At 48.8% G+C, this 26,652-nt stretch overlaps 1 protein-coding gene across 4 annotated transcripts in view; it reads left to right on the top strand.

The window, feature by feature from the left end:
- CHCHD6 (coiled-coil-helix-coiled-coil-helix domain containing 6) overlaps positions 1 to 22,475 on the top strand; it is a 110,866-nt gene extending 88,391 nt beyond the window's left edge. For 2 of the 4 annotated variants that reach the window (XM_048068937.2, XM_048068920.2), the window contains one exon: positions 21,932 to 22,475. In XM_048068937.2, the coding sequence (XP_047924894.2) occupies positions 21,932 to 21,955 (24 nt within the window). In that variant the 3' untranslated portion in view covers positions 21,956 to 22,475. Of the gene's footprint in view, positions 1 to 1,493; positions 10,407 to 21,931 lie in introns of all 4 variants that reach the window. The other 2 variants (XR_010833914.1, XR_010833913.1) reach the window with 2 other exon arrangements.
- The last annotated feature ends 4,177 nt before the right edge of the window (positions 22,476 to 26,652 follow it).

Raw genomic sequence — 26,652 nt, 5'->3', positions numbered from 1 at the left:
AGCTCAAACTTGGGAAATTATACCTATATTCTAAACCGTGGCTCTGTGGTACCCTGTGAGTGATCTCTTCCTCACTACCTAGTATGAGTAGCTCTGGCCACCTATTGAATTTTTCTTTTAGTATGGGCAAGAAAGCTAGACACATGCTGTTGCCTGCTTTTGCTGCTTCCTCCTCCCGTTTTCTCTTTATTTACTCACCCCTTCCTAGAGTCTGGGCTCAGATTTTCCCTTTCCCTCTGTTTTCATTTTTTTACCTGCTTCCTTCCAGCGTCTCTGCACCCTCTCCTTTCCTCTCTCCCTCCTCTCCTCTCTTCTGTCCCCTTCGTTTGAGTTCCTTTCATTTTAAAATCTGTATTGGAGCTGACACCAGCCTGCCTGTTCCCTGCAGCACTGAACTGGCAGTTCGGAAAGAGGAGGCTGCAGTTCCCTTAGGGGGCAAGACAGAGTTCAGTATCTGTCTTATTTTAAATGTGCATCTTAACATGGCTGATCAGAGGAGCAGAGAAATCTTTGGGCTCTGAGTACTGGAAGCTCATAAAGACGTAGAGTAATCCTCTGCCTCCCCCTGCCCCCTTCAGTGAACATGAAAGCTGCTTGGCACAGGGAGACTGGCTCCAGGAACCGCGGGCAAGACTGAGAGACTCTCCGTCAAAGGAGGGTAGAACGGTGTGCATGCTCGTGTAAGCATCGCACCTTCTTTTTCTGCTTCAGCTTCCTTCTCATCTCGTCAGATTTAAATGCATTTTTTTAACCCTGAAGGATCCCAAAGTGCATTACCTAACTGCATACCAACCTTGCAGGATGCTGTTTGCCTTGGGCAGGTGAAAGATTGATCGCTGATCGATCGTCTCGCTCCTATGGTATGGAGACAAGCTGGGGTATCCCTCTTCCGTGTCCTTACCACAACCAGTGCCACAGCAGGATGCAAGAGATGGGTTTGCTGGTTTCCCGGGATGGGTAGCAACACTTCTAAGGCAGGCTGCACACCCAGCTGGTGTATTCCCCAAATGGTTTTGCTGTGCAACTCTCGCTGCTGGCATCTGTTCAGGCAGCGCTGCGACGTACTCACCTAAGGAGCAAAACAAAAAGCGTGTGCGTAACGGTTCAGCAGCTCTCACCAGCACATTAGGATCAGAAGTGAGGGACAGTGTATTGAATTAAAGCTGCAGCCATAATTTTAGTTTGGACCAAATGCATGTAGTTTGGCAGAACAGCAGGGTCCTGATTCTTGTAAAAATGTCATGGCCCTGCGGGAACATGGGAAGGTCAGGACCTCTACTGGAAACCTTCTGCCAGCCACGTTACTTTCTGCTGCACAGGCTACTTTGGTTTAGCATAGACACAGGGGAAGAACTGCTTCTTCCTGCAACATATTGGAACTTTCTGATTCTTCAGGTGGTCAAATTGGTCTGCATTGCTGAGGGTGTTCAAGGTAATTGCAACAAGAAGTGTGGGAGAGGCTGCAAGCTCATCCTTTTCATGTTTTCTTTTAGTATCATTGAATGGTGAGGAGCCTAACCCATCCAAGGAGATGCCTGGCAGCGTCAGGACTCAATACCAGATGGTTGTCAGCTGGAGAAATACAATGACCATGCTCAGAGTAGGTTAAATAAAGTAGGTTCTGCTCCGGAGAGAGAGGAAATATGCAGATGGCTACCTCTCAGTTCTTCAGAAATGCTCTAATAAGTTGGAGAAAAAGTACTCTGGTAGGATCTCAGTGTTTGTTCTGACTTCCCTTTTACTTAAGGAAAAAAGTAGTGGTTAAAACTTCCCAGTTGGAGACTGGTTTCCATTAGTGAAAAGATGTGTGTGAGTGATAGAAGAACTGACTGCTGGGGTGGATGGATTTGGCCTTCTGTTCTGCTTCTGCTTTTTTTTTGCCAGAGGATCCGTGGTTTTTGGACTGTGACGAGGTGTGTTCGGTTGCTGTCCTTGTAGCAGTTTGCTCAGTATTTGTGGAAGAGGTTGTGCATTTGAAGTGGGTGGGGAATGGAAACAAGAGCTGGCGCCGTACAGCTGATTTCTTCTCTGCAGTGCTACATATTCAGTTGTCAAATTTTCATCTACTTTCTGAAAATTTTTAGTTTTGTGGTTTAAAATAGCAAGTAGAGAAAAAGGATTCATTGCCTGCGAGAAGGGCTGCTGGAGCCAGGTGGCAGATAGACCTTTCCCAGCTGTGTTCTTTCAGCCCCGTCCTGCCCTGAAGATGGCTCTGCTGGAGCTTTGGGCCCCCTGGAGGTGTGTGTCCGTGTCCCCTGTCCTGACATAAAACTGTTGCTCATAGACTGCAATCCTGACTTGGCATTATTCTTCCTCTCAGACCTTTCCTGACCAGTGAAGCTGCTCTTTACAGACTGTCAGTTTTTCTGAAACACGACATACCACCACGTCCTTCCCAGAGCAGCTTCTGTATGTGGGGGAGCTCTGGATGACGGGGTGGTAAAATTGCCTGAACTGCTCGAACATTGCCACCGTTGCTGCGCCCATGGAGGCTGTGCCGGAGATAGGAGAAGTCCTTGGGGAACAAACAAACTGCTACAACTCGGGCAGGATGGTATGTGACCTTGTGTGGGCTGCGGGGTGGAAGCGCTTCCAAAAAAGTGGCAGAAAGGATACGTCCGAAGTCGCTTTCACGTGTAACTTTGAGCATTCAGGATTTGACCCTGGATATCCAGAGGTGAAAGGCTGCTGTGTTAACCCCCCTACTTCATCTCTTGCCTGGTCTGAAAATCCAGGTACTTCCAAGGAGCTGTTACTTGTATGACCTTCATGCATGAAACAGTTTCTCTTTTAAAATGTTTTTTCCCCTTTATCAGTTATTCATTGAAGAGTCTCTTTGCATCTGTAGAATTTTGAAGGGTAGCTATTATTTTACCATTTTAATTTTCCCAGCTGTTCAAATAATTGTTTTAACCTCTCAGTGTCTGGAAATGCTTTTCACATTCCTGTTTGCATTGTATTTCCTTGGTTTCATGTTTTACATTACCAACAAACATTTTTCCCCATTCCACATGGCTCTTCTGCGACTTTCTTCTCTGTGGTTTTAGGGGTTGGTCTGAACAAGACCCTGGGAGTAAGGAACTTGTGAACGTCCACGGTGTGATACTGGCCTTTCACACCCTGCTTGTTGATTCTTTTTTTTCTCCCCCTCACCCCAAGAGTGGAGCTCAGGACTTGCAGATCCCGTTAGGACCAGAACAGTGGGGGATTATTCAGGGAGACCTTGCCACTGACCTCTCCGGGTGACATTTCACTGTATGTAGGGAAGAGACAGCAAAGCGCGGTGTGCCCAGCCCCGCGTGGTGCTCGGAGGGCAGCACTTTTTGTGTGCTGTCCGGGGCAAAACACTTCGTTTGGGTGAACCTCGAGAGCAGCAGGGTCTCATTTCATAGCATTGGTTTTCCTGTTTGTTTCTTTTTTTCCCCCCCAATGACCATTGCTTTTCTTAAGCCTGTCTTTAATGGCCTTGCCATAGGGACAGAGGTGGAATTTGAAATGAAGTGATTATATTGTGATATTTTGGACGCATTGCCATAGTTTCTCTTGCATGCTTTTCTCACGTGTTCAGAAAGTTCCTAGAGGTGATTTATATTTGATCAAACTAAGCGTAAAACATCTGACTGCAAAACCTATCAATCTGATCCCATCTCTTTCTAGCCCTTTAATTAGGGAAGCCCTGCTGAAAAATGTACCCATCAGCTACTGAGAAATGGTGCATTCCTGGACCCTTGGTATAAATCTTGAGTTATCCAGGTGCCAAAATGCTGTCAGAACTGACAGATCTTAGAAAATACACCCACAGGCAGAACATTATCCATTATACTAGCACTGAGCAGTGGGCAGTAAGGAAAAATCAGCAGAGGATGTGTCTTTATCAACTTTAATTGGCTTTTCCCGTTGATAAAAATCAGGGTACCTGGCAAGGAAGAGAACCTATCTAGCAATTTGATCTTTCCATCCCCGAGCTGAAGGGTGCAGTCCATCTCCACTGACGTGTGATGTGGACTTGTCTCAGCACAGCTCCTCGCAGTGCAGTGGAGTCTGCAACCTACAGAGAAGGCTGCCAGTCTGTCTGCGGTGAGTGACCGTGCTTAAACAAGCATGAAGAACGAATTACTCTGGATAAGCTGGATTTCGTCTGTGCTCTAGTTGCTTGAAATCTACTTTGAGAGAACCAAACTTAGTTAAAGTTTTCTTCGGGTCCTGGTTTAAAGAACTCCCGGACTGCGAATAGCTGGGCTAGTGAAGGATGTGGGTAATGGATGTTCTGGTGTGAAAAGGAGACCCTGGACAAAGGGAAGCAGCAACTTTGCAGGAGCTACTGGATATGGCATATGTAGGGGTCTGGGGAATAGAAGAAGCTTCTGCTGGGTCATTTAGCACCGCAGGTTTATATGGGACTTTACATCAATGACAGAGGAGTCAGCAGCTGCCTGCGTTTCTCCTGGGAAAGCTCTTCTGCAGCCTTGTTGCAGCATCTTCCATTTTCTGAACGACATAAAAATGTTTCAGTTTTTCCTTGGCACTGCTTTCGTCTATTGCTATTAGATTTATGAAAGTTTTATTAGAGTAAATAATACAGTAAAGATGATTGCAAGTCTATTACTACACTAGTCTTTTTCTAGTTGATTAATGAGAATGACTCATTTCTTTATTTATGATCAATTTGGCAGTGTATAGCACTTCTCTTGCTAAATTCTGCAGGGTTTCTCAACATGGCTTTATTTTAAGTTTCTATTCTGCTAAACCAAACTTGTCTATCCTATTTTCCATAAATAATGGAAAACAGAAGTAAGTCCATTTGAAAAAGATTGTTTACTGAGTGAACTTTGTTGCGAAAGTTTCCTTTCCACAGTACCTGGTGGTCATAAGTCAGACTGTGCGACCATCACAGGGCTTCAACCAAATAAATACCAGTTTAACCCTTGTGTTTAAAACTTTTATTAAAACACAATTTATGAATATTTATTATCCAGTCAAATGAAGGAACAGCCCAGCGTCCAAAGCTGGCTGCACAGAAATCCTGATGTCCATCGGCATGGGTGACCGCGATCTTCTGGAGCACATCTGCCGTGCCATGGTGGCACAAGCCTCCTGTGCCCTGGCTGTGCCAGCCGCTGTGGTGCTGAGAAGCGATGGTGCAGCAGCAGGACAAGCCGTGTGCCCAGGCCGTGGCTGGATCCTGCGCCCGCACAGCTCCAGCACCCCTCCGGACACATGCTGCCTACCTGAGCACAGCCTCTGCTCTCACCTGGGTGAGGCAGTGCCCGGCCCAGGAGCATCCCCGTCGGGGTAACGGGAGAGCCTGCCGCTGCGCAAGCTGTAAGAATATGATGGACCCTATGGAAGAAAAGTGTTGATTGTGTGTTTTTTTTTTTCCTTTCCCCCTTCCTTTTCCTAGCCATATGATAAGCAGCTACATAGTGACTTCTTGTGTTCAGAAGGTTTCTTTAGAAACTTGAAGCAAGTGGGAGGGAAGGATAACAAAGTCCATTCTGTTCCTCTAATTCAATCTGCCTATTTACAAGCCCAGCCCGTCAAGTATGTTGTCGCTGTTCTTTGCAGCAAGAGGAAGACTGAAGCTTTAAAAGACTTCTGGAGGATATATACAAATCCATGTGAATAGCCTAAAGCGTGATAATTCACATGGTTTCCATGGATGCTGGCCATAACGCAGTGTGGGCAGTTCCGTTGTGCCGATGTAAATGCCGCAGCAGATTTACCAGGACGCAATAGTCCTGACTGCCGGCCCCAAACTCGTCCGTGGTGTTGCTGACCATCTTAAGACAGCTGTCCTGTACCTGGGCGAAAGAAGGGCTTCCTGGGTGTGCAGTCCAAAGAGAGGGGAAAGAGCCATAAGGTTTATTATGTATTATAAAGTAATAATTACAGATGAAATATAACAGAGGAAAGAGATCAGGATTTTGACTCTTTTTTTCCTTTTTTTTTCCTGCAATAGCAAACTAAGCACCTAGGACAGCATCACCTTAATAACTCTAGGCCACCAAAGAAGTGTTTTTGCCAAATCTGCAGTGTAAGTGCCTGCCACTGGATCCTTCTCAATCATTTCCTAAATGCCTGATGGCACCTGAGTGACCAGCTCCCCAACCACCTCCCGCTTTAAAGCGAGGCTGCCTGATTTTTCTGTTTTTCTAAACCTTTTGCTCTCTTTTAATTGAGCACTGGGAGCCATTGTGTGCATAGTGCCGCAGGATCCTTGTCTTGTAAGGGCCTTGATAAATATGTATTGTGTTGTCAAGTGTTTGTACCTACTCCGCAGGTAGCAGCGGAGAAGCAAGCTGCATACAGCTGAGAGTTGTCGTGTCTCCAGGGTCACTAAAAACAGGATGGCACGGGGGATTGTGGGGAGAGGAACCGGGATAGCTGCCTTCAGCATCACCTGCTAATAAACCAGCTATTTATAGATCAGCTGAGGCTTTGTCAACTAGATTGTTAAATGAATATTTACATACTGGCTTCATTGTCTTTCACGGAAAATCTCATTTGCATTAGTGCCTGGACAGAAGCGCAGCTCTCTGCGCTCCAGCTATATGTGTGCCTGATAGAAGTTTCTGCTTTGCGTTGCGTGTAGGAAACCAGTCCTGATGGATTCTTGCTTTGCAAATCCTCTCGTCCCTGTAGCAGCGTTTTCCCATCTTTCTGTGCCACTCGTTTCTCGCAGGAAAGCTCACCTTTGTTCCCAAATGTCTGCAACTCATCATGAGGCTGATCTCGCTGGAGAGAGAGATGAGCAGCATTTCTGCATAGCAATTCCTAGTTAATCTCTGCCTCTCGGAGAGACTTGAGTTGTTGATGGCTTGTGGGTAATTTAATAACTAACAGACAAATAGGACGTATAGATTGTGGAAACTTAGCCCAGATGCAAAATCCCCCGTCCCTATTTGCATCTGTTTGAAAGAATTTCGTTACAAAGGTTTGATTTTTACATTTCAGCGCCGGTGAAACAGCAGCAAGAGGAGTCGCTGCTCAGTGAAGCTGCGTTGATCACAGCAGGCTCCACACCTGGCTAAGCAGTTTCAATCCCCCTGTGCGTGCGCCTGTGTGCCTTTCAAAAGGGAAGAGTAATCCACTTGCTAGACGCGTGTGCGTCTGTCTCGTAGTCCTTGGATGACCTTGAGCAGTCATTTAACCCGTGTTTATTTGCCCGTCTCTCCCTGGGCAGATATTGCTTCTGTGGGCTGGAGGGCTGAGGTTGATCGGGTGTCTCGGAGACGTGGACGAGAAGTGAGACGCGGGGTGTTCACAGTGGCTTTGCAGACAGCCGAGCGCCGTTCAGATTCACCTGCCTGTCTTGCTGCTTCTTGCTTCAAAGGCGTTTGGACACTTGGGCTGTGCGGGAGCTCAGAGGGCGGTCGGAGCAGGGCAGTGCTGCAGACGGGTGTCACAGCCTGCGCCGAGCTTCTGCTTCTTAGCGCTCACAAGGCTGCTGATAAGGTCCCATCCTGCTGGTGCTGTGTTACTCGGCCTTTGTCCTGCAAAGGGTCTAATGGTATCCGTTCCTCTGACTCCTCCGCAGGCTCACTGGGCACCTCATTACCCCTTTTTGGAAGAGAGTGGTGCAACCCAGTTACCCTCTGTGCAGAGAGCGAGCCCATCTTCCCATGCCAGCCCAGCTACCCGAACGCTGGGGCTGAGAGAGCAGGCTGCAGCTTAGCTCTCCGGGTGCACAAAGCCCGTAATATTGCAACGATATCACAGTACGTTCTCAAACCATTTGCCTTTTATTTATTTTTTTTTTTAAGCTAGCAAACCCTCAATTTCCTCGTGTTCAAGATCTCTTCTCTGGGCTCACAAGAGGGAGGGGGGCAGGCCAGCTGCGGCCACGGGGCTGGGAAACCCGGCACTTGGCTCCTTGGCACTCCAGCTCCAGTGGCTCATCCCGTGCCCGTTTCCCCACTGCCTCTCCCTTTTTAACTTTAATTCCTGCCGAAGGCAGCACCTGATTCTTACATCACTCAGATCTGCCTGTTTTTTTCTGTCTTATGCTGATATTCGGGGGGAGATTGCAATGTGGTTTTCTGCAAAATGTCAAGGTCTTTTCCTAGAGAGCTGACAGGATAGGTGTTTTATATGTACACAGGCTATCGGGATTAGACGTTCTTGCTCAGAAACATTGGCTGAGACAGACAGACATTCCTCTTGCCATGGAGAGGCAGGCAGGCACTCGCTGTTGCCAAGCCTTGAAGTATTTGGCATGTTGTCTTTTGCCCTAGTTTTGTAGAGTTGTTCCTGAAGTTTTGCAAATATATGAGAACCTTAGTTCTGTTTAAAAAATAAAAACAAAGTAAAAAATTATATTTCTCACCCTTTGCCTAGAAGGCAGCGGTCTGGGAACGTGACTCAGGTGCTTATAACCAGCAGGCAAATGAAATGACCCCAGAGCATTTCTGAACAGTTTTACAAGTCAACCTTGTGGTTTTGGGGGAGGTTCTGGCTTCTCTCTTGGGTTTTGAGTATGTGAAGAGTGTGCAGTAGGGCTCATTTGCTCGAGTGAGAGAGTGTTTGCAGCTATGCAGGGGTTCCCACATCTGCGGCGTCCCCTGCAAGCAGTAACGAACCGACCGAAACAATCAGTCTCCCCAAATTAGAGGAGCCCTGCATTTCCAAATCTCGTTTGCATTCTAATTTGTGCTTTTTCAGTTGTTCTGCTTCCCAAGCTCTCCCTGCAAGCATGTGGATCTCAGGCTCTGTACTTTTCAACGGGAGCCAAGATTTCATGTAGGAACATGATTCTGGGCGCCGGAGCTTTGACATTTCCGTGGTTATGTCATATACCAGCAGACTTCACGCGAGCTGGCAACACCATTTACGCGGAGCTGAACGCAGTTATTCACAGAGGGGGCCTGCTGGGCTCCGTGCCCCTCGGTGGATCTGCGGAGAAGACTCGGAGGCTGCTCTGTGCATCGCAGGCCCGTGGCTTTGTCCCTCGGGAGAGGCACGCCGGGCTGGCGCGCTCACGCTGCTGGGCTGCTTCTATAGGCAGCCGCGGAGGCACGTGCCCTGGAAATTGCAGATGGATTCGTAGGCACACACTCGCACCTCTGCGTTGCCTGAGCGGAGGGGCACATGCAGTCAGCCTCCCACAACATAAAGGTTTCCAATAAAGCTGAAACACAGAGGTATTGTTTGTCCAATCGCTGGCAAATGCACAGAGCCATTGTGTGGGTCCTGAAAGCCTTGGCGCTTTATTCTCCGCAGACTGAATGGCAGCCGCGGGTAATAATAACACAAGATTAAAAAAGCCAACATTATAGGGGCATTTACAACCCGCTGAGAGAGTGAAATCTCAGCAAGGCTGAGCCGCGTCTCTAGTGATCTACGTTTTTACCGCTTGATAAGGAAATGATGGGCAGCTCGGGTGAAATGGCCACCGCGGAGCGGATGAAAGGGGAGCGGGTTGTCTGCTCAAACGCCGTGCTAAGAGCGGGACAAATGGAGCAGCTCTCTGCAAATCGAGGGACCGGCCTGTCCCCCGCGTGCTGGGTGGGCCGGGGTGTGTGCTTGTGCATTTATTTGCATGCCTGCCTTTCCTTCGTGGGGTGAAAAGCAAAGGCTGGCTGGCAGCACCGGGGCTGGGCTCGGTTTGTGCAATTCAGAGCCTGGTGCCTGCGGGCTCTTGGTCGGCATCGTCCGGGGATGGTGCTTTGGCAGCTGGGAGTAGATCCGCTGAAGGCTGTTGGTGTGTGAGAATATAGCTGTTGACCGATCGTGGTAAGAGACGGTGGGATTAGCCTTCCTCCTGCAGGAGCAGCCAGTCTTCTCTGTTAACTTCAATTCTCCGACACAATAAATACTGAGCTTTCTGAGTGTAAGCCTCAGTTTTCAGTCAGGCAGCAGTGACACCCACCTTCCACAAGTTAAGCTCAGCTGACTGATACCATCTAACATGTGGAATTTAATTATTTTCAAAACAAACATGCCTAGAAACCCACCCTGCCTGTGGGGAAAAAAAGAAAACCCGCACATTTTAACGGGCAGTTTCTTATATTAAAAGTCAAGCCTTTAATTCAGTGTTGGTTCTAGCAATTCTTTAACTCAAGTGTCTTACAAAGCTTTTTGTGTACATATATCAATCTGAACAGCTCTAGAAGACCCAGCTTTCCTCAGCACACACGTGGAAGTTGTGTTCGGTAAACCAGAGGCAGAGGACCAGCCTGTAGGAGCATCCTCTCCAGAAATGCCTAGGCTGCAGAGTAGCGATGAGGTATCAATGCCAGCTCTAACCGTGCCAGCTTGGTGTCACCAGCAGGCTAACTCTGGCAGTGCGGAGCCGTTGGAACGTGCGCTCACCTTTTCAGATGGGTTTTGGAGCTGCCTGCTGCTCAGCAGGGCTCACAGATGTGACCTTGGTCTTTGGTACTACCGATGGAGTGAGCGAAATGGCGGTAGGTATTTTATGGCTTGATGTAATAAAACACGTTTTAATAAGAATGCTTGCCTACCTGGCTAGGGCAGCTATGGTTGATGACTGCAGTTTTCCTTTCTAAAAGCATTCTCTTCTGTTCATGTTTCTTGCTTTGCCTTGTGCCAGGCAGGGCGGCATGGAAGTTGCTGGGATCTGGGATTACCGAATGCTGTTTCTTGTGTGGGCACGGTGGGGATTCAGCAAGCCAGCCTGCTTCACAGAGTCCTTGACTTGGATTAATGAATCTGTCCCTGCCTCTGTTTCCCCCAAAGTAATGTGAAGGTACTTAGGTCACAGGGATTTGTGAGCTTCTTTTTATATTGGCTATTTTGGGGGGGATGCAGTTCAGCTCGGAGGGCTCTGCAGAAAGGTGGAAGGCTTGAGGTGGTTCTGTTCTAATCCTGCTGGCAGAAAATTGGCAAATTCCTGCTTTAAATCTCTTTAAACACAAAATGTAAATACCCTTTGATCGCAGGGCATTTTTTTCCCTTCTCTCTTTTTGTCCCGTTTATCTCCTTTTACTTCCTTTGTTTCGTTTTGTTTTTAATTTTCTTTTAAACGTGACTTCTCTTAAGCTCTGAACCGCTCAGGTTGGGACCTGAGAGTTGCGCTGCGCTGGCAGAGACCCGTGGAAGAAAGCTGTGGGCTTTTTGTTTCCACAGGTTGCAAGTATGAACTGAAACGCATGTTAATGGTAAGGCCTTTGTGGGAAGAGGGTGTAAAGAGGTGTTGAGTGACACTAGAAAAGAATGGCCTAGGAGGTGGGAAGAGAGGATGGAGCTAAAACTAAATGTGATGCTTGCTTTTTGCCAAATCCTTTGCAGCAGAAGTATGGACATATTCCCAGCTGACAGCTCCTCATCTCTCTTTCCCCCTCCCTTTTCTCTCTTCCCCCTCTGGGGCTACTCTTTTAGGATGAGTTAGTTCCAAGCAGACAATACTTTTCTAGCAGATAAATCGACACCTAAGCAGCTGTGCCGGTATCTATCATGAACAGACATGCTGCACGGTGAGAGAAGTTACAGGATGGGACCAGCATCATTTGTCATAAAGGGAAAAAAAATAAAAATTCTCCCCCTCCACTCGAGCGGTGTCCAGAAGACAAGCAAGCAGAACACTCAGAAACTGTCATTTTCTTTTCCAGTTCCTTAATACGTTGTAAGAAGCTCCACTGAAACATTCCACCTCAGGTCCTGTTTGTAAAGGATGTGTTTGAGACAGATGGAAGCAGGTCTCTGTCCTGACGCAGATGCAGGACTATAAATCTGGAGCGGAGAAGATGGGGAGATAATTATTTAGGAGGCTTTTGTGTTTTTTTTTCCAGCATCTGGCACCCTACCAGGGCACCTTCTGAGGAGGGAAAGGGGCAGGCAGGAGCTAGAGAGACGCTGAGCTTGTTTATCACTTGGGAAAGGATTTTGATGTTGAAAGAAGGATTTGGGATCCATGTGTGGGGAGACGTTGATTGGGAAATAAAGACGCGTCTCCCAGCGTTCGCCATTCTCCCTTTGTTTGCTCAGATCAGTGCGTAAGGTCGCGGGGCATCTTATCTGCACTCCTCTTAATTGCGTTGGCGTTGTGGGACGCTGGTGGGCAGTTGCTCAGAGCAAATCCATCCTGCAGAAATTGTGACGGGGATGGTTCCTGCGCTCAAGGCTTCGTGCGTGCTGCTGCCGGGTGTGCCTGTGGTTGGGCACCCGCGTGTAATTGCGCGTCTGCATGTCTCCACGGCCCTTAAATCTGTCCGCATCCTCCGCGGTCCTGTTCACATGCCGTGCCCAGCAGAGCGCCTGCCTGCCTGGCCCGCGGATCCTCTGCCCTGTGCCCTGGCAGCAGGGATGGCTTCCGCACGTCTGGGCTCCTTGGTGTTGTAAAAAGGGGAGTGGCAGGGTGAAATATTTCGGGTTTATTGAGTGACTTCTGATATCTCTATCTCAGAGGTGTGGTTGAGTCATTTGGCTGTCTCAGTGCAGCTCGTTAACATCCCAGAACGCCTCTTGTTTTTCTCCCTGGTTGCCTGAGCTTGGTGCAGGATTGTCAAATTGGTGCAGGCCAAACAACCAGACTTCTCTTCCTTGGGATCTAAGCAGATCTTGCAGCTCCTGCAACCAGGTATTTCAAGATACTTAAAGATTGCCAAGAGTTAGACATGTAATTAATTCTTAAAAGTCTGATACTCGGATAGCACAAACGCCCAGTCAGCAACACTCAGCTGGTTGCAGTGGTGAGTCAAGGGGGCTGATTCTGCTCAAAAGTATTTCAGTTCCTGGTTTTGTACCTGGGCAGTTGAGGAAGGCTCCCTCTACATTTATTTATTTAATTTATTTGCCTGTAGTCTCTTTACTGTGACCCAAAACCATGCAGAAGCTGTAACCCACAGCGATGTGCCAACAGGTGTGTGAAGTCGCAGTCCTCCCCCTGCTCCATCACAGCTGATTTTTGTCTCTTCTGCCAGAAGAAAAGGAGAGCGACATCTACACCCGTACGGGCGAGATGAATACGGCTATCACACAAATAAAATTACTGGCTGCCGAGTAGCAACAGCTTAATGAAAATGTGAACTGTTAAACAAATAAAGCCAGTCAAGCTCATAATACTTCTGCGTGGAATTTCACTGTATCGCTGAGCAGAAATAGAATTAGACACAGAAAAAGGGCATCGGCAGAAGTCATCTCTGCCTGCCTCGCCGTGCTTGCTATATGAAACTGGAGTAGACAGCGGTGAGTGGATGTGGACTTGCTCCCCTTGACATGGAGAGGAAATCTCTTCATCCAGTGCAGGAATCTTCTAAAGGAAGGTGGAAAGGGACAAGTTACAAGCACTAGATTTCCTCTGAAACCTCAATGCAAATTGTACAGAGGGGATGGATCCCTTAAAGGTGTGATTGTCTTTCATTTCCCATTTCTTTAGCATCTTCTGGTCATGTTATTGCACACTTGTGTGGTTGGTAAGTAGCACTGCTCTTATCTACAAGAAGGGAGACTCAGATGGGGATTTACCTACAGCTGCTGGGAGAAGTCTGACAGCAGAGCCCAGGACTCCCGCTCACGCCCTCCAGGCAGAGTTTACCTCGTTGTAGCTCAAGGCACAACTGCAAGGTTTGGTGGCACTCACAAGTGGCAGGTGAAATCCCCGGGAGGAGAACTGAACGAACACTCGAGTTCCCATCGAGGAGGCGCAGTGCCATGGCTGAGGGCTGTGAGCTGTTTTCAGCAGCTTTGTGCCTTGGCCCAAGGACTGGCCTGGCCTGTGCTTTCGTGTTCATGAAAATCCCCAGGGATAAGACGTGCTCAGTGGAACCAGTGCAAGGTGGCAGGCTGTTCCAGGGCGAGATCTGGAAATGCAAAACGCAGCACGTGAAGCTGAGATCAGCTTGTGAAGTTCCAGCAGTGAAGGAGCTGCTGTAGCTGCCTCCAAACCAAAAGCCATCCTCTTCTCCCAAGTGGTGTATTCGGTGTGACAAGTGAGGGGCAGGAGACGAGGGGGGTGAACCCTAGGAGTTCAACCAGGGTTGCTCTTTCTGTCTCCATCTCTCTCTTTTCTTTTTCTTTTTTTCCCTCTTGCCCTGGAGGCATTTCTTCGCAAGAAATCATGTCTGAGCTGGGCTTGGTCTCAGACTTGCACAGAGTCACCAGTGTGTTGAAGATGTATAGTGTCTGGGGCACACGAAGCTTTAATGCACTCTGGAATTAGAGATGTTGTTGTATGAGTTTATGTTCAAAGTGTATTTATTTTTCTGGGTGACCTTGTGAAATTTCCTTGCACCAGATCTGTATCTTGCTGTCCTGCTGCCTTCACCTCATTTGTTTTCTTGTGTGTGTTACCGACATCCAGTGAAGTGTAATTTGTTTGAGAAGTGGTACTCATAACAAGGATCCTGCTAGTAATCCCTGCTTTGAGTCCCTGTGTACACAATGTTCCAGGAGTAATTAAAGTCACAAACTTCAATCTTGAGGGATGCGCGGGGGAAACCTGTCCTGAAATGAGGCTTGGCGTATCCGACTTCTATACTTCCAAGGCTCTTTGGAAGGATTTGCTATTTTTGTTCTAGGACTGAAGTAGATAAAAGTCTGACATCCTGAATTTACACGTCCTAACAACAGTGTTCATCAGTCAGTGTTGTTACCATATCCTTTCTCTACACTTTCTCTCTATTAATTTTCCTCAGTAGTCTGCAGGGATCATTTGCTAGCTTGATTCAAATTCCTGAACTTTCCTGGCACCTTGTTTTGTACATCTTGCATCATGTACTTTCCATTTCTGTAATTCATTTAATCTGAAGCACTGGAATGGCTTTGCAGGTATTTATTGCATCTCTTTCTTCCCCCTGATAGGAGGTAACAGGTCATTTATACAACTTAATCCAAAGTCTCTTGGTTTCTGGGATTATTTGTTTTCCTTTTATTTTCCCCCTGGTTATCCTGGGGCCTGGTGGCAAGAGCAGGAATGAGTACAGGGAAGGTGCCTTTTTTGTGTATGCTGTTTCATTATGTTTTGCTCAGGGCACGGCTTGGCAGCTCCGCAGGTAAACTCCTGCAGCCAATTGTCCCCAGCCACGACGCTACTGTTGCCTGTCCTTAATTTTTGGATACGTCGGGCTTAGGGTTTGAAATAACGAAATTCTGTTGCATCAGTGAGTGGTTTTCCATTCCTTTTGGCTCTGGAAACGGATATTCACAGTTGGGTGAAGTTCATTTTAATTCTTACAAAACCAGAGCTGAATTTGTACAAGTTCCCGTTGTTCCGCTTTGGAAACGCGCTCCGCGTCCTGGAGCCCTTCCTCCCTCCCGGGGACTAATCCACGAGCTTGCAAAACGCGAGGGGTGCCTCCAGCTGTGGAGCAGAGGGGTGCCCAGGGTTATCTCCCTTTCCCCATGCATTCCTGTCTCTCAGCTTGTTGCAGAAGTGCGGCATTGTGCTGGCAGCGTGTGCCTTCTGATGGGGTTAGATAGCGGGATGTAATTACCACCCCCGAGGCAGAATCGCTATGCCGGCTGTAAAGAGAGAGGGTCGCAGTCCTAAAGGGAAATGATTTTAAAGCAATCTTGACCAATTCTAGTGGAGCTGTTTCAGACCACTTAAAACTCAGCCAGTCCTTCACGGCACTTGTGATACGTTCTCTTTTTGCGGCGAGAGGCGATGGGACTAACACTCGTCGAGGGATAAAGGAAATCTGATAAACTGCAGCACCTGCTTGGGCAAGCGGGGCGTGCTGCCGCGGGGGAGAGGCGCAGACGGTGCCCAGCCTCGATTGTTATTGTTCTTGATACTGATTTGGAAAAATGCTAGGCACTCGCAGAAGCAAGACGGTACTCGTGCAGTCTGCCACCCCGGGCTCCCCGTGCTGCACGAGCTGTCCCCGTGCCCCGAGGCCGGGCTCCTGCAGGTGGGAGCGGGTCGCTCCCGCTTCCCGAGCAGGCGGCTGTGCGCGCTGGTCCTGTCCCGAGATCAAAGCCAAGCTGCTCGCGCGTGTGCTGCTGGTTTGCCTCGGACGTTCAGGCTTCAAACGTGTCCTGAGTTACGAGGCAAATGAGGTCAGGGGTTGTTCAGTAGCAAATACCGCTTCGTGTTTTCGTGGAAGGCAGAGTTCAGCATCCTTCGGCACACGGTGGAGCTGCGGGCAGCGGCAGGCAGAGGAGAGATGCTGTGGCTGAGCCGATGGCCGTGGCAGTCAGCAGCTGCACGTCTTTCGGAGGCGCATGGGCAGGCCTGCTGGGATCAGCCCGGCCCTGGAAAAGCAGGCACCGCTCCGCAGAAGTGATTTTCTTAATTTCAGCTCTTTACGGAGGCTGGATAGCCAGGGCTGTGTGGGTTAGCCAAGCTCTGAGCCAGTACCCAGGAGAGCAAGAACAACTAGCAGTGAAATGCTCCATGTCTGATTTTCATCCTTTGAGCTCCTGTGTAATTTTATTGGAAAACAAAAATTGTTTAAATAATGGAACAGACCCAATGAAATTGTGCAGCGATGCAGAAGGGGCAAGGAAGGGTTATTTCCCTTCTTGCTGTTACTTTTCTCCTCCTGCCTCGCCTCCCAAACATGAGTGGAATCTGCATGGCAGGCGCCGGCAACATCAGCCCGGCCCAGTGGCTTTTCTTAACGGTGAGAACGAGATTAAATGCAATTAACATCGATCGAACAAAAACCCGTCCTCAGTTTGTACGCTGATTAATTAACAGCCATCCTTTCAGTAGTGACCCTCCGCAGAAGGGTGTTTGTTCCTCCTGGCCCCGCTATTTTCCAGCACATGTCCAAAATCAAAAGAGCCGAGCGTTGCCTTCCCCGCTCCCCGCCGCGACGGCCGGGGCTCGCGGCTCAGCGGGGAGGTGCAGCCCCCAGCTGGGCTGATTTTTCCTGCAGCCTGGTGACTGCCGAGCTGCTCAGTCGGTGGCAAAACATTTCCTGTTAAGCAAGGCTAATGACGGGAGCTCTCTCCGAGTTAGAACAATGATCAGAACAATCGGCTGGAGGGAAATCGATGTTATAATGCATGAACAAACAGGTGAGTCTCAGAACAGCCAGAGATGAGCTGTGCTAGTAAATAACTTGCGATGCTGGCAGTGCGGAGCGATGGGAGGCGTCAGGGCAGAGCAAAGCAAACAGCGTGGCGGCTCTCCTGAGTCAAGAGAGAACGAGGAGCGGGGAGGCGACCAGAAAAGCTGTTTCTCTTTCTCGCGCTCTGTTTGTGGGGTGTGTGGACTGGGGGACTTCCACGTGAAGGCACTCTCTGGGGCGTTCTGACAGCGTGTCCTGCAAGCGTGTTGGAAGGCGCCTTCGCCGCCGGTAGGCTGGCTTTGAAGGCACCATCTGGGGAAGTAGCCAAGAAGTCATCGGGTGAACTTCTCTGCTTTGCAAAGCTATTAACACCAGCACAGAGGAGAGGGAAGACAAAACTCTCTTCATAGCTTTTTGAATTAATGCTTTTTGTTGCTGCCAGGCATGCTGCTGCCCCTTCGTATTCCAAACCCAAGGACAGCAAGTGTTGGGCTCCTGAAGGATGAGGGAGACAGAGCGGCTTTTCTGCGCGATAGCTATATGGCATGGAAGTGCTGGGATCCATTAGTCAGTACAGCTGCTCTGCAAAATAGCCAATACCCTGCGTGTAACAGAACAAATTGCACATAACCAAAAAATACCTACAGCATACATCACAACAAAGTGACTCAAATGTCCCTTGCAATGCGTCGGGGTGCTAATAGCCGCACAACAAATGCCTTCCCCAGCTGAAAGGCCTTGAACACCTGCCTTAGGACAGGTGAGGATTGTTGTAGTTTGTTAGCGCCTCTTCCCAGACTAACAGAGGTGCAGAAGTTGGGCGGTCGTGTTCCTGAAGTCGTGTGCCAACAGGTATTCTGGTTTTGAGAAAGCTGCCTGCGCATGGTGGAGAGCTAGGAACTATGGAGATTAATTTCTACTTTGTCACTGACACTCCGAGTGCACGGCGTCATTTATCATGGGGATCTGCCTTCTGATTTCCTCGTAGCTACGCAGAGCCCATATGTGCGAGCGCCCTGGTGTGACTGCTTGAAGGAACGTTAGAACAAAGGTACGGTATTCGCTGGAGGAGACCTGCAGGGTTTGCCCCTGTGAGACTGAAGGCTGGGTAAATAAATACATCTTTGCACAGCTGAGGCTTGGCAAACAGCATCCTTGGCGAACCCAGGGGGAGGAATTTCTTCAAGGCCTGGCTTTTGGGGAGGAAGGTTCCTCCTCGAGGCTGAGAGCCGAGGCGCAGGGCAAGGCAGCGGGAGGTGGAGAGGACGCTGGGCAGCCTGAGCTCTGGTGCTGGGATGTCGCTGACAGCAAAGGAGGAGGAACACGAGAGTGGTGCACTGAAAAATCTTCTCGCTGAGGCTCACTGGCCCTGAGGCCGCTGCTCTCCCATATGGGAGAAGGACGGTGCTGGGCTTTGACTGGGCTCCCTTCTCAGCGGGGTGGAACGTGGAGCAGATGTGCCTTCTGAGCTTGACCCTTCCTCCTCACTCAGCTGGAACCAGCACTGGAAAGCTACCGGCTTCCCCGCAGCTGCTGCGAAGCGGCGGCTGTGTGAGCTGAGCAGCAAGCCAGCTCTGACTGCGGTCAGTTCAAAACCAGGGTCTCAGAGGGCTGGAAGAGCGTGGATTGGTGCCTCGGGTTCCTGCTTGCCAGGAGAGGCGTGGAGGAGGTCGCTGCCTGCCCTCCAGCTGGACTGGCTCTCGGTGCTGAGCAGCTTGCCATGCCTGTTTTCCTGCAGCCACAGCTGCGATGAATTGCCTCGAACCCCTTTGTATGGACACAGTTCTTGTGCGTAGAGGCGCTGGAGTTCCTCACGCCTGGAACCTGGTCTCTGCCTGGTGTTGCATTGGCAGTGGCATCAAAAATAATCTGTCCGCCCGGTGCAAGAAGGGCAGCATCCCCTCTCATCAGTGAGCGCAGTGCATTCTCCAAGGCTTTCTGAGACTGCAGCAGAGACAGCTACCTGCCAGCTGTGGGGCAGCTCCGTCGTGATGCATCTCTCAACTTCAGGCTGAGCCTCAACTTGATTAATTGGGATCATCCCGTCGTGTGAGAACAGCTCTTGGTTGCAAGCTGCCTGGGCTTGCTGCACATGCAACTTGGCTGGTGCATACCTAAAGATAAGGGCGTGTAGTAGAGGAAAGGCTTCTCCTTCCCTTTCTGGGCTCCTCCTGCCCAAGGTAAGTGTTGTGGCAGTCCATTGGCATCTTGCATGGAGGGTTCCAGGTTGGAAGGGAACCAAGGGGTGCCGAATCTGTGTCAGCATGGCTGCAGAGCTAGCTGGAAATGAAACGCTGGTGTAAACGGCTGGCTTAGCGAAGAGTTGGTCTAGACTTGGAGATGTGGCGTCCTTCCATGCTATTACGCAGCGTGCGAGGCATGAAATCAACACCACTGTGCATTTAAGTAGTTAGCCACAGGTTTATGAACTGATGGCCCGGGAACAGTGAAAACAATTACGTGCATATGGTAGCGAGCATATTCTTATACGATGTGCTAACAGACCACAAGGCCTTCAGAGCTTCCTCTGTGCAGCGTGCAGCAGCTGTGCGACACTCGGCGGTGGCTGGCAGAGGAGACCTCTGGTCTCTGCCTCTGGCCCCCACGTTGTTAGCTCATACTGGTGCCTGCCCTGCCCAGAACGGGCAACAACGGGCCCCTGCCAGGCAGGATGGCAGTGGTCTACATGAGCTTGGCAAATGGTGTGAGATCTGGGTTGGCATCTGAGCCGAAAAGTCTGAAACAGCTGGGAAGTCACCCCCTGTGCAGTGCGTGGTGTGCTGGGAGCGCTCCAGTTCCCGAGAAATGCCAACCGCCCCGAGCACTCTGTGCCCTGAGGAGGGAAGGGAAATTCATCAGTCACTCCATCCAGCGCAGGTTGGACTTTGAGGCAGTTGGGTCTGGCCGCTACTGGGAGCAGCGTGGGCTGATTGACGGTATCGTTACCTGCATCCTTCGTTCACAGAAACTTCCCTTGGTGCGAGCTGCACGGCAGGAAATTGGTGTCTCGCCTGTCTGGCATCTCATCAGCTCTGGGTCCAGCGCTCACTGTGCGAAAGGTTTTCAGAAAGCTTAGTCATCCAAAGTGAGACGGAGCCTGGTGTTTCTGCAGGAGGAGTGTTTGTGAGCCTCCAGCTGGACGTGTCCCCAGTACGTGGATGGGCTGGGCTGGAAAGAATTGATTGAGGTTAAGTGCTGGCTCTTTGCGTTTTCTCCTGAAACAAGTACAAGAATGTAGTTATGATTAAGAACATGAAATTGCGTAACTGTGCTTTTTTTTTTTTAAAGAAAATTACTTGAAAGAAAAGGCTTTAGTGCCTTCTATAAGGGTTAGTGGCAGAGTGGCCACATCAGTGGCTTTGTCACAAAATGTAGCGTTCCTTGACACTTAACTGAAGTGTTACAGTGTGAATGCAGCAAATTACCGTATTGCAAAATTGATTGTGAGTTGTTGCTGCTTTGCTCATTACAATTTGTGTGAATGCTGTTGGAGTTTTTAAAATGTATTGCTCTGTGCAAAACTTTTAAGTCAGTAATGATGAGAAAAATTACCTGGGAAATTAGAGTCAGTCAAGTAATATTGATGGTTCGTTTGTCAGATTTCTGGATAAGCTTTGTCTAAATAATTTGGCAAACAATTTTCTCTTAATTCTCAAATCCTTTGAAGCTTTTCCAGTTCATTGTTGTTAGAGACAGGGCTGTCTTTGGAGATGCATGGTCAATGTAGGCTGAATACGCTGACTTCGCAGGTATAAGGCACTGAATATCAGCCTGCTGTGCAGAAGTAGCCTAGATGACACCCTCACCTTCTGATAGATATTGCCGAGTGTGGTGGCAGCATTAATCTGTGATGGTCTCCGTTCTGGTTCACTTTCAAGGAAGCACAGCCTCTTTCCTAAGAAAGCCTTGTTACACAAGGAGTAGAACGAGCACCAGTCCAGCCCTAGGCAGCTGGGTGACGAAATCACATGCAGCTAACTCTGTGGTCATCTGTCTGTAGTTGGCTTTAGCAAGGTGCTGTGAATGTGGGTAAGTACTCTCTGCTCTGTCTTCCATTTTGGAGGCGTACCTAGCCAGAGCGTGAGAAGAAGGCAGCAAGCTGTTGGGATCACCCTATGCGATTCTCCTGTTTGTGTCGCTACACCAGCGGGTCGTTGTTACAAAGGAGTCGGTGCTGCCCCATGAGAGCTGACTACCTGGGGTTTGAGGTAGGGTCCAATGTCGATACCACAGACCCCCAGTGGGGAGAGGCGTTACAGCTGATGCCACGTGTGTGGTCGTCCACAGGTGATGGTGCTATTGGATTGATTTCTTTGAATTTTTAGGAGTGAGAAGATAAAATAGGAAGAGACCATAGCTAGCTCTGCAACCTCCATCTTAAAAGGTCTAAAGCCTCTTGCTCCTACCCCCAGAAAGTCCACAGCTCTTGAACAGATACCTGCAGGATCTGAGGAGTTATCACTTACAACAGAGGCGATTGCTGTGAGGACAAAGCAGACATGAGTTTACTTTGAATTTTCGAAGGGTTTGGGTCTTAAGAAGAAGACTCTCAGTAGGGTAGTCTCTGGGTCCCTCTTTTCTGGTCCCGCTCCAAGTGTTGGGATGAGAGGTGTGTGCGTGTTTGGCAGCAGCTAATCAAAGTGCTCCCCTGTCCTGCTGAGGCCGGGACTTAGAGCTATGCTTACTCCTCCTGGTTAGCCGAGTCTGTGGCCTTTCCTGCTGTAGGCCATCAGATTTATAAGTCCTAAGCATTTACAACTGACCATATATTCTAGTTCACAGGATCAGTCTTGCCTTTGATATCATGACCTGCTCTCTTGCTTCTACAGTCCTCTGTCCCCCTGAGTGTCTTATTGTGCTTTGCAGAAGGCAATACCTGGTAAATTTTCTGAGGGATTCTCTGTAGTCTCACCCCAGCCAGCATCGCTCCTTTGTTCCTGAAAGAAGCAGTCCAAGGTCAACAGCCGCATAGCTAACCTGCTGCCTTTTCCTTTGTCTCCTTTTCCTTCCAGGAGCTGTTAGTTAACTCTGGATAAACGTCAGCCGCCAAAGAGCAGAGGACAGGGACCACAGACGCCTTTGGAAGGCCCAGCACCCTTCTGGATAGACGCTGACCAAAACCGGTGCCTTCTGCCCTTCGCGGTCCAAGACAACGACGTGATTCCTCTTCTAATTGCCTGCATGTATTGGGCTCGGTGGATGCTTCTGGAGTTGGGAGGAGGGTCCTGGGAGAGGGGAACACTATTGCTTCCTTTTTTTATTGTAATACAATGCCAAAAGCTGTCTTGACCCCAGCACAGCTTATAGCTTGGAGGTTTGCCCCGCACAGGCCTAGTTCACCCTGTGCTAGCTTTTGTTTCACCAACCCGTGTCTGAGTTTCAAGAGCTGTTATCTTTGTCCATTTGCTCCAGAAAAAGGGGTCTGAAATACTTGGAAATAACCCTGACTAGCCTGTTGGGATTAACTGTACCTAGCATGCTCCCACTGGTTACACCAGCAGGCTTGTTTCTTCCCTTCTAAAGTTCCCTCCTAAACAATAAAGTGTTTAATGGTCACTGCGTGCTGTGAGATGCTTTCAGTCCCATGAGTTTGCAGATTGCCATTTTCTGCCTCCTACCTGTGCCAACAAAAACTCCCACCAAGTGTGGGGAATAGAACTATTTCCAGTCGTAGTTTATAAATCACAGAACTCGTTCATTTTGGTCTCAGGCTGAATGAATTTGGCTTATTTGAAAGTACTTGGAAGAGTGCAAAGTCCTGGCTGGTGTTGGTGAATCATACTGAAAAACCCTTTTCCTGCTGAATGCAGAGCCCTAGTTATCTTTCCTTGCACCAACTCTTGTGCACAGCTCCTCCTTTCTCTGCCACGAAACACATCCCTTTCAGCCTTGTGCTGGTTTTGTGCCCTCCATGTGGAGCCGAGGCACAGCGGGAGCTGTGTGTGTCTGACATCTCATCCTCCAAGAGGTAGGTGCAACAGATTTGCTAAAGACCTGTCAGCAAAACAGGGGAGCAGGTCTAGCTTGGTAACTTCATCCCCTTTCTCTGGCTGTGGCCTCTCCTCCATTTGGCAGTTTGCTGCTCGTGTCCTCTTTGACTGTAGCTGACAGATTCTGAGAAAGGTGAACGTGAATTTTTGGAGGTCATGTCAGAGCTGAAGGCAGTGTTTATGAAAATGGATGAGGGGGGCTGAGAACTGTTTTCTCTGTTACATTCTGCTTTGTCTCTTTCCTTTATGCAGCAGTTTAGAGCTTCATATCTTTGTTGAAGCAACAAAATTCCTTTCCTTCTTCTGGAGCATTGATGCCACAACTCTCTCCTTCCTCAGAAGTGTTTGCCTACCCGTGGCTCAGCGTTAGTCTCAGATCTTGCAAAAATTCCAGCTTTTTATCACTGTGCGGGTCAAACTTGCTGTCCCCAAAGGAAGAAAGAGAAGTTTCCAAAGCAAAGTAGGGCACTTTTTACACTCACACCTGATGTAGCAGCATTGGGTGGGCTTCTGCTGTGGCTGCCCTGCTGGCTTTTGGATCCGCTTGTGATAGTCAGGTTCTGCAGAGCCGCAGGACTTCTGACACCGCATGTGGAAATTTGGAGCAGCAAGGCCTGTCGCTGACTAGATTTTAAATTATTGTTGGTCTGAAGAGAAAAATACCTATTTTGTCTCTTCCTCATTTTCCTCTTACCCCCATCCAGTGTTGCTTTGGCATGAGTTATTTGCATGTCATTATTTCAGCTGCCCTAAATTGGGGGGGACTGTGATGCCAGGGCTGATTATGTGGCGGCACTGGACAATTTTCTCTGTTAGGCAACTGTAATACATTTCCATGTTCTTTTATAATGAGCTTTATTTACCAAATTGGCAATTCCTCTGTTGAGAAATAACTGATTACAGCATTCAGGGAGTTGCTGTCATCTCAAGATATGCAGGTGTCTGTGGAACATAAACAGATGTGATCGTTCAGACAGTGAACTCAATTGATAGAGGGTAGGGGAAAAAAAATCAGCCATAAAATCATAAATGTAACATCTCCAGCTAACGTTGGCCAGGTGCACTGCGGCTGTTTTGCAGACCAGCAAGGACAGAGTGGCACTCTCAGGCCATCCAGGACCTCCAGACGAGAGACTGCTTGATTGTTAGTTGAAAATACACCTCTTGCACATCATCCCACTTCAGTACTGGCTTGCCTAACTCTCAGCCTCTGGTGGCTTCCGAGGTCAGAAGTTAGTTCATCGTGTAGCCCTGGAGTTGGAAAATCCTGTCCGGCCATGCTAGGTTTGATTTTGGATACTCTCTGATGAACCTCTACAAACTTCCTGGTGATCCTGTGTTGTGGGGATTGCGGTCCCGTCTGCCTTCCAGACAGCCCCCTCCTTTGGTGTTGCGTAGGGCCCACGAGTGGTTTTGTTGCTGCTGTTGCCCTGATCATCAGCTTAAATATCTGAGCCTTGGGAGAAACATGATGAGGAGAGGTGTCAATAGGAAACTGCCAAAGATGAGGGTCAATTTGTGGAGCCTTAGAAGCCACCTGAGTAAAAAATCTACAGGTAGCACAGCTTTGAGTGTATTTTTTTCCCCTGCTACTATTCTTACTCTTTTTTTCCCCTGCTGCCGTATTACTGAGGCCCTTGCAAAGAAGGAAGAAGCCCCACATCTGCCCTTAAGCTCCCTCTCCTTTTGTTTCTCCTTGACTGCTTGTTGGATATCCAGAGCGTTATTTTTTTTTCCGTGCAGGATTGTGACAGCAGGTGTCAGTTACATTCCAGAGTAGCAGAGATCGTTATTCCTGGTGCCTGGTGGCCAGTGTTGAATAGATGTCCTTATCGCACAGCCACCGTCGCAGTTGGCATTAATGGGAAGCTTGGCCAACAAGGATAAGCACGGGCTGAGCCTTTTGTAGAAGCTGAATTGGAGGCAGTTCCCTCCAAGGCAAGTCTGAGGTGGGGTACGGGCAGTGAGCCACACTGCTGTCTGTGCTGCACGTGCTGGATGAAAAGGAGCTCTTTCGTGCCCAGGAATATCCGTGACCTTTTTCACCTACTAAAACCCAAACTGCCCGATGCCAGATGCAGTTCAGCTCGATGCTCCATTCAGCCGAACAGCTGCATGTCCATTTTGGCTGCCCGGTTTTTGCAGTTCTGTGTGCAAATTGGGTAATTGTGTGTACGAATGCATCCAGTAATTCAGCTGCAGTGTGCACAATTGTGGTAATTTCATGTAAAAATACAGGTTTTCACAGTGCCCGCTTTACAAGTAGGAATTGTTTTAAAACTGGCCAGATGAATGAAGGAACAACCTTTTTATTCGTGCATAATTTCTTGGTGTTGTGGGAAGGAAAAAGAACACAAACAACAAAGTTAGAGGAGATACAGCAAATAACAGAACTGACAGAAATTTTCCAGTAGGCTTCAATAGCTTTTTAAATGAAACATTCAACAAGCACTTTGAGATTCCAGCGTGCAAGGACATCTCAGGCTCTCTAAGCACCAAATTTGTGATCTTGCATATAAACACAACCCATTGCCTCCTGTTGTTAATATTTCACACTTGGCTTTGCAAGATGTTTTATCTAATATCCTCTCTGCATTCAGGCTTCTACCAACTCTGCCTTGTCCACAACAAGAGAGGCTGGAGGAGGAAGGCAATTGCCAAGCGTGTCTGTAATCTATGTAGGAGGGTTTTGTGTAGCTGTAGGGGGAGAAGAGTAAGTCTCATTTCTTATTTTATAGTCTGCTGAATCCTGTGATCTCGTGCTGTGCGCTCCTTTCCTAGGCAGAATTTTTCCATTTGTCTTTCGGGTTGTTGTTATTTTTTATTTCCAAACTGGTTAAAAGTGTTTGTCTGTAGCTTGTCACTAAATTGTTTACATCTGATTCCCTTAAAACACTTCATTGCCAGCCTTCTGCGCATCTCGGGACCACGTTCTTCAGTTTGCCTGGTTACTTGGTCTTTTCAGGTTAGAAGCAGTATCGATACAAGGACTCTCCTCTCCTCCTCTTCCTTCCCAGTGCCTCTAACAGCTGCTGTAATTAGATGCACCTGGTTAAAATACAGCCTGCAACTGCAACAGCTCTTTCTGCCACCCCAGGGAGCTGTCGCACCCTTTTCTCTTTTCAGCAGGCGCAGCACCCCAGGAAGCTTGTGGCAGCCTGATGGGCTGTTCAGAGCCCTGCGGGTCCGTAGCCCCACACCTGCTCTCCTTTTTAGTTTTATATTTTTATATTTATTGTCCTTGGAGGAGATGGATGTGATATTCCTGCACCAGTTCTCATGACCTCCTTATCTGTCAGCCTTATCACTCTGCTCTTTGTGCACGCCTTGGCTTCCCGTCACTTCCCCAGGTCTCCTAGGCTGATGTGCTGGGAGGCTGAAGGGTGATGTGGACTGAAGTGATCAGCCTGGACCAGTAGTCGTCCGAGTGCTGAGCTTGTTCAGGGCAGTAATGATGCCCCTCCGCCTCCCGCCCGGTGTTAATTACGCCGGCAGAGTGCTAGTTGCACAGCCTGGGGCAAAGCTAGAGGGAGCAAACGGAGCAGCCGTTGGTCTCAGGAGGGCTCCATGTCAAAAGTGCCTTGAATTTAATGACACACGTGCTCTTTTCAGACTTTTTACAGAGGTCAGCAAGCACTTGGCAAAGAACTTTCCTTTGTCATCCTGCTCGGGAGAGCAGCAAACAAAGTTTAGTTTCCAAGTCAAAGATGAAATCAGCTGCTCCCTCCGGGGCGTGTAACAAG

Source organism: Anser cygnoides, chromosome 10 (genome assembly GCF_040182565.1).
Source record: "Anser cygnoides isolate HZ-2024a breed goose chromosome 10, Taihu_goose_T2T_genome, whole genome shotgun sequence".
Classification (NCBI taxonomy): domain Eukaryota; kingdom Metazoa; phylum Chordata; class Aves; order Anseriformes; family Anatidae; genus Anser; species Anser cygnoides.
This window is presented reverse-complemented; position numbering and strand designations above follow the sequence as displayed.